We start from the raw sequence: 18,666 nt of genomic DNA, 5'->3' as shown, positions 1-18,666 counted from the left end.
TTTGATGTGCCGATAATGTGCACAGCCATTTTCAGGTCTCTCCGGGCATGCTTTGAGTATTTCGTTGATGTCTGTACTCTCTAGCTCTCAGAGGCGATTTTTATCATCTTGGCTCAGTTTGATCTAAATGGTGAGGGAGTTTGCCCTTTTAGGAATTAGAGGGGGAAACATGATGCTATAAGACGACGAGAGCAAATAAGAGTTAAATTTAATTCATATAGTACCAAATGTCGGCAATAGTCAACTCGAGGAGCTTGATATTGTAAGATAAGCACCTTAAAATAATTGAGAAAACACTCCAACAATCAGACGACCCCCCTATGCGCAAGCACTTGACAATAGTGGGAAGGAAAAACCTCTGGCAGAATCAAGCTTAGGGTGGGGCAGCCGTCTGCTATAACCAGTTGGGGTTGAGGGGAGGAAGACAGGATAAAATACAGCCTGTGGAAGAGAAGTCAAAGATTAATAACTAATGCAGCACAATATTCCTGATGATAATCTTTTTCATAACTGTTCAAAAACAGAATTGTTTCTGGAAAACATTTTAGAGCTCAACCCAAGCCACTTTTGTATCTATCTGGCAGCACCTTTTAGGTCATTATCTTGTTGACGTGGACACTTTAGAGCTCTCAGGATCTCAGAGTAAAGTTAGACTTTTTTTTTTTTTAAATCCATTTTTTCTATGCGTCTGTCCAGCTAATCTCCCACATTATGTAACAGAAAAACTGTCACAGTCAGCCACCGCTGTGTTGACCTGTAACAACAGTGTCAACGAGGCATTCCTGAATTGTGGTTTCCACGATACATGCTGTTGGATATCGTGACCAAATAATTCAATCTTTGTTTTGTCAGACAAGACGATATTTCTTCTAACTGTATGAAAGTCATTAAGGTTCCTTTTGGCAAACTCCCAGCAGGCTGTCATGTGTCTTTTAGACAGGAGCGACTTCCCCCTGGCTACTCTTACTATAAAGGCCTGATGGGTGGAGCGCTGACCTCGAATCAACTTTTAAAAGCGTCTTGAGGATAATTGATAAAATTAGAGCTCAAATGTGAGTCTCACTCCAAATGCTGTTTTTGCTTTGTTGTCTAAGGAGCTTGGAAAGAAAAGCGTCTGGACTTCTTTAGGTTGCTTGAAGACGTTTCACCTCTCATCCGAGAAGCTTCTTCAGTTCTAGGTTCTTCCGTTCTTGAATTCAGTTCCTAGAACTGAAGAAGCTTCTCGGATGAGAGGTGAAATGTCTTCAAGCAACCTAAAGAAGTCCAGACGCTTTTCTTTCCAAGCTTCTTAGACTATGATGACCTGGATGACTGAGAACCTTCACAGACCTTTTGCTTTGTTGTTTTTTCAGTGTTGTGTGTAGGTTTAAAATTGAGTTGAATCCTTTTTAAGATGAGTTGGGATTGCTTAGAGCTTGTTCACTATGGAGAAAAAAAAAAAAAAACAACCTCTGAGTACCAATTAAATATTTTGCTATATCCACCTCTGACACTCCGGCCAGCATTAATCTGTATTAACTGTCAAATTACTGTTTACCTCAGCTGTGTGAAGCTTCCATATCTGTTTACTGTGGAGGAGTCCAAAACTGGTTAGTCAAAGCTCATTTGTTGTTATGGCTGGCTAGTTGTGAGCAGTTCATTTACTGGGGAGAAATGCATGTTTAATCTGCTGACAGTAACAAACTGTTTAATTATTCCGACTAAAAGACTTATGCACGTTTTAGACAGTGGAGTTGAGGCACGGGGTGTGGAAGGAAGATGATGAATTGGATACAAGGGAGAGAGGGAGTAGTGGTGGAAAAGGTAGAGGAAGATGTGAAAAAAGAAGCGAATGATAATGCTGAGGTTTCAGAAGGAGGGATAAGATCCAAGGAAGAGGCGGTACAGTGTCAGTGCAGATGGGAGATTTTGAACCACCATGGAATGCCACTCTTACTTCTCCTGCCATTCAGCCCTGTGTGGTTACAGCTTAAAGGCTTAATACTGACAAAGGTGTGAATTGTGTTTCTAACAATCTCTCATGACCAAAATATATTTTTTTAATTATTAAAAACAAGAGTTTATTTATTTATTGTTTTACATTGTTTGATGATGGGCTGTGAAAACATGTAAATTTAAAGCTCTTAATGGATCATATGTAGTTTGAAAGAGTGGTTTGTGATCCTTAAAATGAAAACGAAATTATGATTGGTGTTCTCAGAAATTTCTTAGTTAAGTTTAGCTGTCTGTCAGTTTGTCAGGTTTCCTCTTTTTGAAAGATTACAGAGAGTTAAACTCAGTTGCTCCTGTTCTTATCGTCTGTATGTATAAAAGGTTTAAGAGCATGCTGTCAGGTACGTAATGCAAACACACATCCATCTTCTCCCTCATATTCTTTCCCTTGCGTGCAGGTGTGGGGAATGCTGTGGAGGGGAGCCGGGGCCGCGCGGGGACCAAACTCTTCCAGGATTTCCAGATGCTCAGCAGAATCTGGACCCATCCCTGGTGCCTTCAGCTGGACTACATCAGTAAAGAAAACAGGGTAGGGCTGGGGAAGACGAGACTAAACCACAGCAAACACTGACTGAAAAACTAGAAATACATTCCCACAAATTGCGCACACTGTAGCAAAACAATAGAAACACATTGCTGACAGGTCACGCTTCGAGCAAGAACACCACATACTGCTACTGAAGCAAAACTTTTCCCCTTATGCATCGTTTCTGCTGCCCAAGATCGAGCCCTGCGTACAGCTGACCTGCATTGCTGCACAGTTGAATCTCACACAAGTGTACTTTCCCGCAGGGTTTCTTTGACGAGGACAGCATGGACGACTTCATCGCTTCAGAAACAGAAGAATCCTCAATGAGTCTGACCTCCGAAGATGAGAAGATCAAAAAGTAAAGTCATGTTTGTTTGTTATTTATTTATTTCTTTATACAGATATGACATAATTAAACTGCTTTTCTACTCGGCATCTTACTCTTGCTAACCCAGTCTCGCTGTGCCTCCTGGCTAATAGGAAAAAGAAGCAGGGAAAAGGGAAAAAGAGGGGATCTGACGATTCGGACAGTGATGATGTTGAGGTCATCAAAGAGTGGAACACCAGCTCTCGTGGCAGGAACGGCGAGGGCCGAAACAGAGCGGAGACTGTAGAGGAACGTGAGTGTGCAATAACACACAGAGGGGACTACGATTGGCTGGGTTTAAGAGGGTCATGAACTGTACTGTATATCTATATAACATTTCAGGCTCTGATTCAGTCCTTCCTACTCTCTAAGTAATTAGTTAGTGAGAGGGGGAATCTGTTTTATCAGAACTGACCTCAGGGAACCAAGCACACTACCTGCTTGTCTGAGCCTAGGTAAAAAAAAAAAAAAAAAAAAGAAGGGAAAAAAAAGCCCCTATTGCAGCCTTATTTTAGGCTCCAAGCTGATCCATTTGCCCTTGTCCTTATTCATTCCCACATACTGAGGAATGATGATTATATTGTGATATCCTTCTGTTTTATTTAGAAATTAGGAGGCTTCACATCCAGCTGCTGCTACAGGCAGAAGCTGTTGATGAGTGCGCCTCTCAGTATAAACAAATATGAAATGCACGCATTTCCATCCCATTCTCATGAACCCGATGTCTCCATAGATGTCTTGACTTCTCACTTTAATCCAGGATGATTTGATTCAAAGTCTTTAAACACATTTTTAGCTATAATGTGAGAATTTTTATGCCTATTAAGAAAAAAAAAAATCAATACGCTAATTAAGCAAAAGTTTTAATTAAAGGCCTAATAGAATGACATGGAAAAAGTGATGACCTTTTATACCTAAAGGGTCACACCTGAAAATACCTGGATTTAAACTGGAACTTTACTGGTTGGTAGGGATGAGCAGCTACTTGTGGGTTTGAGTGAGTCTAAAATCTTCTGTTTCCTTTAAAGTCAAAGATTCATGGAGATACAGTATATGGATCAAAGTACAGAGCCATCTATACATCACACCTACTGTAGATGCTCGGTCATAGAAACCTGTGAAATGAGGCAGTTTCTGTGCTGAGGTTAATGCCAGAGGAGTTTTGGAACTCTACAGGTTTTAAGTGCGAGTCTTGGCGACTTCTGTGTGGCTCAGCGCTCGGTGACCCGGCTCTGTAGCATTTTGTGGTCTGCTGCTTTGTGGATGACTTGCTGTGGTTCCTAAACACTTCCACTTTGCAGTAACACCACTTATAGCTAATCGTGGAAAATGGGGGGGGGGGGATCACGTTGCGTTGGTGGCATCCTATTACAGTACCACGTTCTTCAGAAGGACTTGTTCTTTCATAAATGTTGGTAAAGGCAGACTGCATGGTTAAGTGCTTGATTTTGTACACATGTGTGGGACTGGCTGTGACTCCAAAGGTACACTATATCATGCACCAGCAGTTGTACTGCATAATACTGAGAGAGCTGTTTAAATGTAGCAGTAACTGTCATGTAATGGAAGATGGTCTGGGACAAAATTATGACAGTGCCAGTAATGTTAGGATGATCATCTACTACCCAGGTCCACTAATCACTTAGTCAAAATGTATCAAATCAAAATGATCAGCATGCTATTGGCATCATTGTGTTATGCAAAAAAAGCAATTTTGCATATGCAGATCTAGCAGTGGCAGTAGAAGCTTGAGTTTGGAATCACTAATAGTATCCACGTATTAAGTGCTTGGTTGAGTTTACAGACATATTAAAACTAAATAAAAAGAATAATTTTCACACACTTAACTGCTGTAACACAATAGACAACCATGTAATAGTGGGCCTCAGCTTTGGAAACTCAGTGTCTGTTACAGGCTTGTTGTTGTCAGATGCATGTAGGCTAATCTGTAACTCTGTATTATGAACAGCTCGGCCCTCTGGCTCTGCACCAGGAAGTCCCACTGCTGACTGGCACAAGGAGTTTGTCACGGAGGCTGACGCTGAGATCCTGGAGCACTCAGGGAAGATAATGCTGCTTTTTGAGATCCTGCGCATGGCTGAGGAAGTAGACGACAAAGTGTAAGTGTGTTTGTACTGTGTGCAAGCGTAGCCTTTGTCAGTTTGCAGTGTCATTGCAAGGTGTGTCTCTGTGTTTGTCTTTAGGTTGGTGTTCAGTCAGTCTCTCATCTCTCTGGATCTGATTGAGGATTTCTTAGAGTTGGCTTGCAGAGCTAAAGATGAAGAGAAAATTTCTCCATACAAAGGTATGTTTTGGGCATTTTTACATAGCATTACACTATGCAAAAATGAACCTATGCCCTGTTTCTGACTTGCTAGACTTAGCCAAGCACTGTTTTAGTATTATAAGCGAGTTGAGATTGGCAAGCTTCATTTTGTCCCAAGATTCATTTTTGTGGTTTTACACTGCGCTTTTTAAAGTGACGTGTGTGTGTGTGTGAGTGAGTGTATGTGTGTATGAGAGAAACTGTGTTAAAAAATTTTAACATGAGCCTTGGATAAGGATGAAGCATTTTCATAGAAATGCAGGTTTTCGACTCATAAGTCAACCCACACGCAGCATGTATTCTTACATGTGTACTGGTGTGCTTATTACTCTTAAACACACACCAACATACACACATTGCCGCTGGTGTAAGGTCATGTTCCTAATTAAACTTCAGCAGCTGTTTTTGCTTTCATTTTGAAAATGATTAGACCTTGACTTTTTATTCGACAAAAAATGTTTGCTCAAGGGTTTGTAATTTGTAATGAAAAGATCACAGTGCCGTAATTGGAAACATGCTGAAATGTTGGTTATGAAGGCTGGTGGGAGGGGTTGGTTTGGCCATCTTGAAGGCTAAACATGGCTGGCCTCTAACCAACACAGCCATCTATCTGCTGCCTGTTAATACCAAAACTAAGTCTCTTTGACAAGCAAAAGGCAGCACTGACGCAGATACATGTGCTTTTGAAGTTTCTGTTGAACGTAGACGGCAGATGGCAAATCAGATTTCGTTCCTCTCGTGTTTGTGAAGGTGAAGGCAAGTGGTTCAGGAACATTGACTACTATCGTCTGGACGGCTCTACCAATGCCACCACCAGGAAGAAGTGGGCCGAGGAGTTTAATGACACCAGTAACACAAGGTGACATCTTTGCTGTGTTTACAAAATGCAAAATGATGACAGCGACTTTGCAAAAAAAGAGCATGAGAATCTTAAAGCAACATTTTTGCACGTGACACAGGATATAATTGTGATGTGTCTCCTTTTGTTCCATTTTCATACACAGAGGCCGTTTGTTTCTCATTTCTACAAGAGCTGGTTCACTTGGCATCAACCTGGTGGCAGCAAATCGGGTCATCATCTTCGATGCCTCCTGGAATCCATCCTATGACATCCAGAGTATCTTCAGGGTTTACCGCTTTGGGCAGCTTAAGACTGTCTACGTCTACAGGTTGCTTGCCCAGGTGAAGTTTAATAAAAGTCAATACATTTGCAGGTAAACTAGCCACCAATAACCAGCAAGCAGGTAGTTGGTCTTTGTATATAGATTAAGACTTTCATGAGTATAAACAGTTTCATGCAAGATGCTCTGTATAAGTTTACAACATTTACCAGCAAAGCCAGCAAACGTTGAAAAGCCACAACAAAGTATAAGAATGGTTTAACCTCCTAAGACCCGAGCTCTTCCATGGCATGCATTTTTAATTTCTCTTTGATATTTGGGCATATTGGGACCTCATGAATGTAAAAACAAAGAATTGCCAGGTTTTTTTTTTTAACCTGATTTTTGTTTCTAAGAAAAATGAGAGCCACATATGAGGACATTCGTTTTAAATTTTGATAGAACAGTGGCATTAGAATGTCCTCATAAGTGGATATCAGGCCCTCGTAGAGAAACATTAGTGTTTTTAGGTACAGACAACCCAAAATGTCCACATATGTGGACGCCAGGTCCTAGAAGGTTAAGGTGACAACAATTAAGACTTGTGAAATTCAGCTAGAGATGAGCTGCTGTTGAATTTTTGGGACTAATATTGACTTTATATATAGATTTTGATAAATGCATGGCTAATTAGGTGACTAATGCAGCATCGATGGGCTGGGAAGTTGTGGATTTGCTGACTTGAGGCATTGAACTGTAGGTGGTGTTCGGGCAACTCTGTTTAACTTTTTGACTTTTGGTTTCACTCTGACCATTTTGAATTTAGCTGAAATATGAGACACTTTTTCTAAAGTCTAGCTAGTGTGTTGTGAGTGTAAAATAGCTTGAAGTGCTTACCTTTCAATCAGCTAAATGCTACGTGCTGACCGAAGAAATCTAGCATGCTAGTTAGTTTCCTGTGATGGCAAATGTATAAGCGGTGTTGGCCGAATTTCCAGTATATTGGTCAATTTTTACGTTTTTTTTCTTTCAAACATTCTAAACAGACACATTTCTGTTACATTTCTTTTGTATACTTATTTATATTTACTTATACTTATTTACTGTTGCAGAGTGCCCTCTGGTGGACAAACTATGCAACATTGACACAAAACATTGCTGAAGGGCATTTCTCCCATCTCTTTAAATGAAGAGTTGGCAATTTTAATTTATTGACTATTAAAAATACAATAGAAAAGCAAATAAATCTGGTCAGTTAATATTTGCTATCAGGCGAAAATCGTTCGGTTTCTACTTCCAAATAACTCTGCACCAATTTGTGTTGAGCTGTTAGGCTAATACACCTCTTTGAGTATGGCAGACAATAGAATTGGATTCATGCTGGGCAAACTATTGATGACCTAAATCATCATTTTACCTCATTAGGAAATGCAGATTGGTAATGAACTCACTAAACTGTACTTGGAATTCTTGCTGCATTGTCTTGATATTGATGCCTCTGTGTTCATCCAGTATAGGGTGGATGTGATGTGCTTGTGTAATTCTGATTGACTCCTGGGCCACTTGATGTTTTTTAAACCTCCGTTTTTTGTTCATCTCTTTTCATTCTCCCTTTTTAGGGCACAATGGAGGAGAAGATTTATGAGCGGCAGGTAACCAAACAGTCTCTGTCATTCCGGGTTGTGGACCAGCAGCAGATTGAGAGGCACTTTACGATGAACGAGCTGGCCGAACTCTACACCTTTGAGCCAGACTTGCTGGATGATCCCTCTGAAAAGAAGAGCAAGAAAGCCACACCCATGCTTCCTAAGGTAAAGATGCATATATTGTATGTATTTAGATCGAGAAGGTGGGCTTTCAGCAACCCTAACCCTAAGTTAAATTGACACTATAAATCAGACATGTAATTTGGCTTTGATGAATCATTGACTGAGAATTCATGCTTTTCTTTGAAGGAAATGTTGAAAACAGGCTGAAACCTATTAACAGTAGTAAAATAGCTTTTTTTTTTTCTCCTTCAGCAAACATGGCACAGGATGCTATTATAATTGCCAAGCTTGTTTTTTTTCCATACTTTCAGCGAGTAGCTTGTTCTTCCTTTTGAAGTTTTGCACTTCAGTGATAAACTGTTATTTAAACCCAATGCCAGCTTGTATCCTGCTTAGCCTCTTTCTGGGATCTCGGTATTTCTTCTCGTTTCCTTTCATAATCCTGCCCTCGCCTCTTCTTTTCTTCTAATGCAGGTGCAGTGTCACTATTTAGGCCCCCTGGGGTTTAATAAGAACACAGCGCTTACATGGACCATCCAGTCCAGCACAGCTGCACAGATCTGTCTGTTTACTGCTATTTACTAAATAGTCTTCCCATTGCAACACTCCTGCTGCCCTGCTATAAACCTGCACTCCTCTTTTTTTTCATTCATTCCTTGCTGCTTTTTACTTCTCTGTTGATCTTTGAATTACTCCCCTCCTTTCCCACTCATTCCCTTTTTTGAACTCTCTGGGTTTATTCAGATCTGTTTCTTAAGTGGTTTTACCTCTTTGTTTTGGTTTGACCCCGGTTACTCTGCAGAAACTTGTAAACAGACAGGTTTAAAAAAACCCACTGTATATACAGCTTGCATGCTCTTTCATTGGAGAAAAGTCCTTACAGTTCACCTTCATTGGAAATTGTTTTTGTTGTTTTTTTATTGACATTGACAGAATAATTTGCATTTGCCACTCTCTTGATGAGTATTATCAGGTAGGAGCAGTGTGAGAATCCCCTCAGTGAGCAGCTGCTATAATTTCTCCCACCACATATATTCCTCTAAACCCAGAGTAGCCTACTTAGAGCGCAGCAGAGCACAGTTGGAGATCTGAAGAGGAAAGATGTGTTCACTGAGCTGCGGCCTGTTAGATGTGTATGATCTTTAACGAGCCCAGTGACATTTATATGACACAGTATTAAAGACGGAGAAGCTGACAAGCTCTTATAAAGCCAACCTGTTTTTGGCCAAGGGGTTAACTATGATGTGGCAGCAGGACTGCAGTATTACGGAAGGAATTTGCCATCTGGAATGATGTGAAGATGAGTCAGACACCCTCCATCATTTTCAGCCAAGAACGAGAGAGCTTGTACTTTCTTTCCTCCATTTCTTCACACTGTGAAGTGCAGGGTTTTTTTTCCACGCAGAAAAGACTTGGGTCGCAGAGAAGCTGATATTTAGCTCTTTTTCTGCAAAGCTTTGTTATGGATATTTATTTAACTTGACCTTACCTCAACCCTCATACTGTACCTATAGTTGCACTTTTACTCATGTTCCCACTCTCTCTTCCATCCACGCCATTTCTTTTCTCTGCCATCTTTGTGACCATCTGCTACTATGACTCGCCTCTCTACCTCCAAATGTTCAAAGTGAACTCAGTAAAGTTGTTTTTCTTTTTTCGCCCCCTGGCCTCCCCCTGAATGATGAAAGGTCATTATTTAAACCCCACTCTTAAAGATGGCTCTCTAGTCTTCAGAAAAACTAATTGGAGACAAAGGAAGCAGGCGTGCTTCCCGCTAATGACAAAGAAGGCCCTCTCAGCCCAGACATGAGATTTTTTGCTCTCCACCCATCTCTTTCTGAGACACTCTTGCCTACTTCCTGTTCATCACACACTTCCATCTAACATGCTACCACTTGTACTTAAAGTTATGTTGGTAGTCTTTGAACAATTTTTATAAAAGTCTCCAGCATCTCGTGCAGACGTGCTCTGCATTGTACGCTCTCGGCCCGGCTGGCGTGCTCTCAGCAGGTCATGGCTACAGTGGTCATTAGGCTCTGCTAGGAACGCTGAAAGGCCGTGGGCAGGCTGTGCCTAAACTACAGTATAGACAGGAGCAGACTGGAGCTATAAAGCACACCATGCTTGTCTCATTAGAGGTAGGAAGTCACTTTTGACCTTGGAGGGGGGGAGGGGAATCTCCCTCAGATAGTCTTCAAGCATTACATGAATGATCGGTAGTTTACAGAGGTCCTTTGTGATGCTGTTGTTGTAAATTACCTGCCCTCAGTTAGGCCGATCTCTCCTTGGATAAACTGTTTCTTTTACTTCCCAGAGTGCTTTTTGCCTGCTTTTAGAAAACATGCCTGAGCTTGATGTAGAGAGAGCACTAATTATAGTTAAAGCAAGAAATTAAGTGGTTGCAGGTGGTGGTGGGGAGAATCAGAAGTCATCATCAGACCTCTGTTGCTATACTCTGATTGTTTGGGACCACCTTTAGAGACTCCGACTTATTTGTCTTTTCTATGATCAATCCTTCTCGGTATGATTTATATGCAGTAGGTGTTTGTACAGGAAATCATTTTGACTTTGCTTGTGGCATTGCCAGTCAATGAGCAGAATATTCATCTGTCATTAAAGGCTTGTATTGATAAAGTGACTCATTTGAGACTGATCAGTCATTCATAGAGTTGCACTTGTTTTCTCATCACCCCACAGCTTACAAATCACCGTGTGAAACAGCATAAAGTCTTTCTCTCTACTCCAGATTTTGAGACTGAAACTGTTTGACTGACCTGAGAGCTGTTTGATCGAAGTGCATTGGCATCTTTATTCTGACTGTAGCGAGACTTTGGAGCCAATGAATGAATCTGAAAAGAGCAGCAGTCTGCCTCTTCTCGTCTCCCACCCGTTTCTCACCTCAGGCTTGTTCAGAGACTGATTCCTATTTTTATATTCTCATCTCCCCCCTCTCAACCCTCCGCTCCAGCTGGCTGTCTCCTGTAGCGAACCCTTCACTGCTGCTAGCTGAGGCTTGTTTTTATTGGAATGTGGTATGTTTATTGTCTTTTTTTAGCCCTTTATGACATGCATGATTTTTGTTTCTTTGTTAATTGACTGACAGCTAGATAAACCCTCTGACTTGTGTTTAGGCCCCAGAGGGTGTAAAAACAACATGGTTTTAAGGGCAGGGGCGGCCTCCTGATGTCAGGTACAAGAGCAGCAGTTGAGCACATTTGTGCGAAGAGACTGTTTAGTGCAGGTTGGTAGAGTTGTGTGTCACTTATGTGCAGCTGGTGGGGAGAGAGAGTTTTGACTGGACTTAATGTTTAGGTATTAGAAATATCCCATACCTTCACATTCCTGCTGTTGCGATCCTGCTTTAGACCCCTTAGTTGCTATGGCCGATGCACCTGTGTGTCAAAAGCAGTTTGTGACACACACACACACACACACACACACACACACACACACACACACACACACACACACACACACACACACACACACACACACACACACACACACAGAGCCATGCCAGTGCATTAAAAACTCGTGCACAATTTGGGAATAGTTGTTGTAACTGAACAACTGAGAATTTCTTTTGCTCTGCTGCTTTCTTTTCTTGTCTAAGTGTTAAACCTTTTCCCTTTTCATCCTTCATATTTTATGGCTTGGTGGAGGCTTACTATTGTGGCAATGACAGGTATAATAGAAACCTCATTGTCAACATATTAACTGATCGCTTAGGAGTTTGGAAATGGAGTTAACATGCTTGAAAATGTTCAGAAAGTTGATAATGTGGCCAAAGAACTGCTGCCTGTTATGTAGGCGGCACTTTAATGGCATCATACCTCTTTACAGTTAAGCGCCACCTAAAATCTGTTTGTAAAGCATACGTAGGCTTCTGTGCCAAGTAGTAAAGTCTACATGAGGCCCACTTATATGGACTCCCAAGTTTTCATCTTTGTGATGTGTGAGGCAGCCACGTTTGAAAGCTCCTTTACATAATTTGTGAACTGTTGGCAGGAGAGCTGTTTTTATACATGTGCAAGTATTTGGTTTAAAGGATGCATGCCTTGGGAAAGGTTCTCATGCATTGGTAAATTTAGTGAAAGCCTTGTTTGGTAAGTAGACCATGCAGGTTCTAATGAAAGTACTGGTTCAGTTTGCATTTACAGAGGCTCTTCCTGTACTTGGATTTGAAACATCTGATTATCAGGATCTTCTTACGATTGAGCAGTTTGTGTCCTAACTGAGGAACGTCTAGAGGTCGCCTGCAGACATTACCTGCCACCTCCAGTGCTGCGTCTGAGCAAACGCGCACCAAATGTCTCCCCTGTGCTTTTCTCAAAAGGGAGAAAACATTCAAATGGAGTTGAATTGGCTGATTTACCGCCCACTCTGAGCATCTGCCCACCCGCAGTCTTTTGCCTCAACCTCCCTGCAGTAAATTGATAGTCTTCCACATACAGCTCCATACAGATGACAATAGCATAGGTCAGGTTACCTACAGTCATTAGTGCCGCCTCAGGATACACGCACACATAGCACTAGGATGGGAGATGGACCGGACCACCCCAGAGCCACTGCTGGTAGGGATTACTTGGGTATCCCAGAATGCACAGTGTTCCAGTGGGAGCGCCTATACTGTCATTTGACCTGCAGCTCCACTGACCCGTTACTCGACCAGCAGTCAGAAAAACTCCTCTTTCATTCATTTGGATAAAAACACCTCACATTCTCTACACGCTCAGATGGTAGCTTTGTTTTTTCTTCTTGCCACCTAAACCTTCGGGGTAATTTCAAAATCATGTTTCTGTTCAGCAAAGCAGTAATATTTCTTTTTAAGCAGAGAAAACAGGGTGTGTGTTGGTTTTAATTCTTTTAAGGACTGATGCAAAGCTGTCAGCAGTCGTTGTGTACCTTTTGCTATCTGCCCTTCAGACAAGGCAGCAGCGAGATAAAAGCTTTACCACTAGACTCAGTTTGGTGTTTAAATCGGTAAAATGCTGCTGTTTGAGCCGTGCATGCTGCATCCCAAGTGTTTGTTGTGGCCTTGATTGTGACCTTTATTTGACCTCATGCGGACTTATTTTGGCAGAACAAACCATGATGGGTGTCTTTTATCCAAGTCAGACCAACGGGCTCTTCTGTGCTTTTATGTCCTAATTAGAGAGTAAAGCAGCAGTTGAATCGCTGCCTGTGCTGCTGCTCTGAAATGTCTGGTTGTTCAGGGGTGGCCTGGTTTTGTCCTGATTGAGTGTGATGGCTGGGAAACATAAACACATGTCAATGAGGAGCACAATTGGCTTCAGGATCCAAGTGTTGGAGGCTGTGGTGTGCAGGGTTGAGAAACACTGTGTCCCAGTCTGCTTCTACCTGTTTCAGCCACCTGTTTTTTACTCTCTGAAGTCAGGGAGGCTCTTGCATATTACCACTCTTCTTCTTTTTATTTTGAAATGGTTGCAATCCGCTATTAATTTTATCGTTTGTTTCTGGGGGCTTTTGTTTTTTTTGTTTTTACCCTCCTTTTCCTTACTGCTAACTATATTGATGATTAATTTTGTTTGTGTCGTCTCACCCATTGTCACTGTTTAGCTTGAGAGCACGAAGAGCAAGGGAGGAGGGCCGAGCCCCTCTGAATTGGCTCGTGTGGAGCTGAAATGATGCAACTTCTGTATGACGTCTCCAGATTGCAAGGTTCCAGTTTAATGTAAAGCTAAGTTGAGACAAAGAAAAGCAAACATGCTGCACAGAGAGTAATTTAAACCATGTTTGTGTGAGCGAAGCCTGGCCCAACTCTTAATTTTTCACAGGTATTGTTTTCAATAACAGTGTAGCCATGGAAACCTCAAAACACATGTGCTGAAAAAATAAATGTATTTATCTTTTTATTTTGGTATCAGAACAGAATTTTCCACGTTTTCTTGAATTGTGCGTTCAGGTCACTGTTGGAGTTGTTTGACATTTGAGCGCGTGCTAATCTGCTTTAAGAGAAGATTTGATGCCTTAAATGTAGTGTTGGTGTTTTTTGAATTTTAGTAACTTAAGAGGTTTCTGCAAAAAAAGCAGATTCAAGGTGCTGTAGAGAAAAATTAGCATTGCATCTGGAACCTTTTCTGTTTTTAAGGGGCTAAAATGTTGGTTTAAAAAAAAATGATATTATTGACTGCTCAACGTGACATTTAACCATACGTTATTTTGTTTGTAGTCCTTTAACTCTTAATTCTCTCATGAAATGCACAATGCTTTGGTAGTGTGTGTGCAACAGAATGAATCCACTTTGAGTGGGTCACAGTCAAAACAAGATGGCCAGGCTTCACTTGGGGTTGTCGCCTGTAGCCAGTCCTGTGAAAGTTGGGCTTAGCATGGTTTGCAGAGCCAACTCACAGCTTTGCACTGTTGTCTACAGGTTGTAGCTGTTTACTGTCACTAGGGGGCAGTGTCAAAAATCTGAGGGTTACTCTTTTGTTTGAGCTGCTGTTCTTTAAAACTTAGAATTTTAGTTTCAAATCACTTTTTCACATGCATAAAACTTCTGACCCTAATTGAACTCCATATAGCTGTTGCAGTTAAATCATAGGTGACAAATATTCAGAGTCAAATGCGTGACAAACAGAAAAAACACTAAATTGCATCGCGTAGCAGCAGTTTGCAATGTCAATTTTGGTGTGTGCGCTCTTTTATTCAAAGGAACTGGTAGCTGGTAGCGCTACTGGCAACATAAGTGCACATGCTAGTCATTTCCTGTATAAATGCTTCATGGCTTCTGTGTAAAAAGACCATGTACACTTTGTATGGATGATGGATCTGGTGTAGCCACTTTGATGAGTCCACATGCGTTTTGTTTTCCAGTTTAACCACGGGGTTAGGAGAAAAGAGTGTTCTTGTTTCCAAATTTAAAAAAAAAGTCTTGTGAGCTGCTGGCCATATTTAATTGCAGACCAGGTCATCGGAATAACCGTAAGGAGTAAGGTGGATGATAATGTTGCTGAGTTTAAAGAAAAGTCTTGAAGATTGACCATTCAGGGACATCACAGGTCAGTGGATAAAGACAGAAGGATGGAGCTTATGGAAACTTTTGAATGTAACAAGTTAATTTCAAGTGAATGTTGAAAAACTGCCAATTAAGCAAAAGATTTTTTTTTTATTTTTTATTTTTTTAAAAGAGAGAGAGCTGTTTGGAGCTCACAGAACATTTTTATTGAGAAACACATTGTTTTAATCCAGCAAATATGCACCTCTGTTCATGGGTATTCTTGCTGCATTCTTTGCACATCACATGAAATCCTCTGTAATTAAAAAAGGATTTGTACTTTGCGGTCTGAATATAGAGGAACCTTTAGTGCTCAAGAGGTCTGTGGCTCCTCCACAGTAATCTTTCCTTCCCCTCTAATGATGATGATTTCAAACCCACCGTGACCATATTTTTTTCTCATCTTTCCTTGATGTAGGATCCCTTTCTGGCTGAGATGCTGCAGAACAATAAGGACCAGATTGTGTGTTACCACGAGCACGACTCTCTGCTGGACCACAAGGAGGAGGAAGCCTTGAGCGAGGAGGACCGCAAGGCTGCTTGGGCTGAATATGAAGCAGAGAAAAAGGTAGGCGGCGAGCAGAAAACGCATGCATACAGACGCGCACCAGCAAATCCACCAGATCCAAAATCAAAGGGCCACGTGTACAGCACTTAGGCCTCGGGGCTGTCACTCTCCAGAACATTGACAGTAATGTGTGAGGTGAACCAGGGCCCCGCTTTTGTTTGTCAAGATGTGCGAGTTAGTGTTGGATCTGTATAATCCTCTCATCACTCAGAGTAAGCAGATGACAGAGGCTCCCCCTTGCTCTGCTCATGGTCATTTTGGCCCACCATCAGGCTAGTGAGCTGCTGTACAAATCGCCAAGGCTGTCTAAGCAGTGTCAGCGCTACTTACTGTAAGACCACAGAGGTTTAGGGACTCCTGTCCTCTTCACACACATAACTGTCCCCCCTCTTCCTTCACTCTGTTGTGGGGCAATTAGTGGGGTTTATTTTGAGATGTGTATATTGTAAGAGAACAAGAGCAGGTCTCCTCTACGCCCCTCGAGTAATCCTAGATTCTAATTCACACTAATGATTATTTTTCCAACACACTCTACCCTTCTTTGCCCTCTATGCCTTAAGCTGATTTTCCCTTGGAGCCTCTTCTGCTTTTCAAGAGAACAGAGGGTTCCCAGTCGCAGTAAAGAGAGGGGTCTGTTCCCATCACTTCGATCTGTCTTTCAGCAAAAGAGCAGAAATGGTCACCATCATCATCAAGAGGTTGTTCGGTATCGTGTTGTACGCCCTGCTTTGCAGGAGAAACAACTGGAACGTAACCCAAGCTCTGCTAATGTCTTCACAACTTAAGGTTTGGCCTGGCGGCGGCTAGAGAGGGCTGCATGTATGAATATCACATTTGCAACTCAGGGAAATGGGAAAAACTGAGAATGCGATTGGGAGCCCAAAACGAAATTGAACCCAAGAGCCCTGGTTCTCACTGGGATGACTTCAGCTTGGTACAAAGCTTACCGAGGCTCATGCCATAAATTTAGATTTCAGATACTGAATTTTGGAAGCAAAGGCTAGATTTGGTTTCCGTCTGTGTGAAAACGTATGAAAGGCGCAGAGCATCGGAGGATGCTGCTAAAGTTAAAGAGGTGTGTGTGCGTAGATTAATGTGTGTTGAAAGTTCTGTACTGTTTAGGTTTGCACACCTGTCTCTGACCAGGTCCAAATATCCCTGCTGGCCCCCAACACACACACAAACACACAGACACACCCCCCCCCTTGCATACCGGATGGCCAGATTACAGGGCACGGGAAAACCATCTGCAGCAGAGACTCAATTACATACAAACATCGGCATCCTGCTGGCCTTTGCTGGGACGAGACTGTTTACTTCAGGTCACTACTTTCACACACATATTTAATACTGCGGGAGCGGGCTGATGTTGGACAGCTTGTTGCTTTTGGAGTTATTTGTGTAGATATGAAAACTTCATGAAGACTCAACATGAAGTGAAGACCTCATCACATCAATGTGCGACTAAATATGACAGACAAAGTGGGCCGTCGTCTCTCGTCAGCCTCGCCGATTGTTTAGTTTTTCCCATCATGGCCTCAGTGGCTCTTAACACCTGCGTAATTAGCCTCTGCTTCCTCACTCCCTCCTCTGTCTCTTCCTCTTGTCTTTCATCTCTCAGGGTATGTCCATGAGGACCAACTACCAGACGGCATACGCTCACGCGGACATGAACAACCCCAGCTACTTCACCTACAACATTGGAGCTTTGCCCTCCATGACCAACCAGCAGCTGGAGGTAAGTAATGAGCTCCACATGTCACCACTGCTGCCTCACACCCGTCCCGCTCCTTCCCCCCGCAGCATGGCGACTCACATTCCTCAAACCCCACAGCTAATTGTGACAGCAGTCCTGGTAGCAGATCAGCCCAACTCTGCCCCACGCTGCTCAACGTCTGCAGCTATTAATGCACAACAACTGATGGAGTGAACAGAACTTTTTGTTTAAAATTTAAACTACTATACGCTGTCTTTATAAATTAAATAATCACATATGAGACATTATGTAAGCGGAAAGCAGTAGACTCTGCAAAGCAGGTTTTGGAGGTCAAAAGTGATTTTGCTGACACATGCTTTCATGTGCATCAGGTCATCCGATTAATGAAAATCTAATATTTAGACTACTTTTGGTTTTCACTGTTGTATTAGACGGTCGCAAACTTTATCTGTCTGCTGTGCGGTGCTGGGCACAGCTAATCAGTTACAGGTTTTTTTCTTTTTTTTGTTGGTTGTTGCTGAAAGTGGTGAGACTCAACATTACAGTAAATGTGCGGGCTGTAAATACAAATAATAAGCTAGAAGGATTTCTGTGGAGCTGCACAGATGGAGATGATTCACCTTTTGACGTTACGCATTTTGAAGATTACCATACATAGGGTACAATATCTGGCATCTTTTAAATGTTTTGTTCACTTTGCCATCTGTTTGGGAGAGTAGGGCTGCTCAATTAATCGAATTTTAATCACGATTACGATCTGGGCTTTCAACGATCATTAAAAATGACTGCGCCGATTATTAGCCCCTCCCTCATTTATCCGCGACACCTTAAAGGCCGGTCCGTGAAAATATTGTCGGGCATAAACCGGTCCGTGGCGCAAAAAAGGTTGGAGACCGCTGATTAAGAGGACCCGAGGGAAGCTCGGAAAGCTAAGCAGAAGTTATTTGGAGAGTGACTGCCGTTGGTTGAAAAGAGTTTAAAAAAAAAAAACTTCAGTGGTGTTGCACACTATTTTATATTATTTTTTTAAAGTCATTGTTAACCCTTTAAAGCCGGTCAGAGCAGCACGCTCCGTTTTGCGTAACTATTTTTAAATCCCTGTAGAACCTGAACCGTGTAAGCTAGCGCAATAATTTGTTTTGCATATGAAACCGGAGGAGTTGTACTTACATCTGATGCCATCAGCTTGTCCTCGGTCACGGTTTCGTTCCACATATAGCTTTGCAAAAACTGCATAAAAAGCGCTTGCAGGAACAAAAACATAATATTCCAGAAACAGG

The 18,666-nt window shown here is 42.0% G+C and overlaps 1 protein-coding gene across 3 annotated transcripts in view; it reads left to right on the top strand.

The window, feature by feature from the left end:
• The window catches only part of atrx (ATRX chromatin remodeler), a 37,971-nt gene that overhangs the window by 15,902 nt on the left and 3,403 nt on the right, over positions 1-18,666 (top strand). For all 3 annotated transcript variants that reach the window (XM_080287943.1, XM_026191120.2, XM_080287945.1), the window contains exons 22-31: positions 2,391-2,521; positions 2,785-2,879; positions 3,002-3,141; positions 4,858-5,008; positions 5,093-5,193; positions 5,965-6,073; positions 6,219-6,396; positions 7,934-8,125; positions 15,520-15,669; positions 17,291-17,407. In XM_080287943.1, the coding sequence (XP_080144069.1) occupies positions 2,391-2,521; positions 2,785-2,879; positions 3,002-3,141; positions 4,858-5,008; positions 5,093-5,193; positions 5,965-6,073; positions 6,219-6,396; positions 7,934-8,125; positions 15,520-15,669; positions 17,291-17,407 (1,364 nt within the window). The remainder of the gene's footprint in view (positions 1-2,390; positions 2,522-2,784; positions 2,880-3,001; positions 3,142-4,857; positions 5,009-5,092; positions 5,194-5,964; positions 6,074-6,218; positions 6,397-7,933; positions 8,126-15,519; positions 15,670-17,290; positions 17,408-18,666) is intronic.

This window comes from Astatotilapia calliptera, chromosome 2, assembly GCF_964374335.1.
Source record: "Astatotilapia calliptera chromosome 2, fAstCal68.1, whole genome shotgun sequence".
In the NCBI taxonomy this organism is placed as follows: domain Eukaryota; kingdom Metazoa; phylum Chordata; class Actinopteri; order Cichliformes; family Cichlidae; genus Astatotilapia; species Astatotilapia calliptera.
The sequence above is the reverse complement of the archived record's forward strand: the minus strand, read 5'-3'. Positions and strand labels throughout refer to the sequence as shown.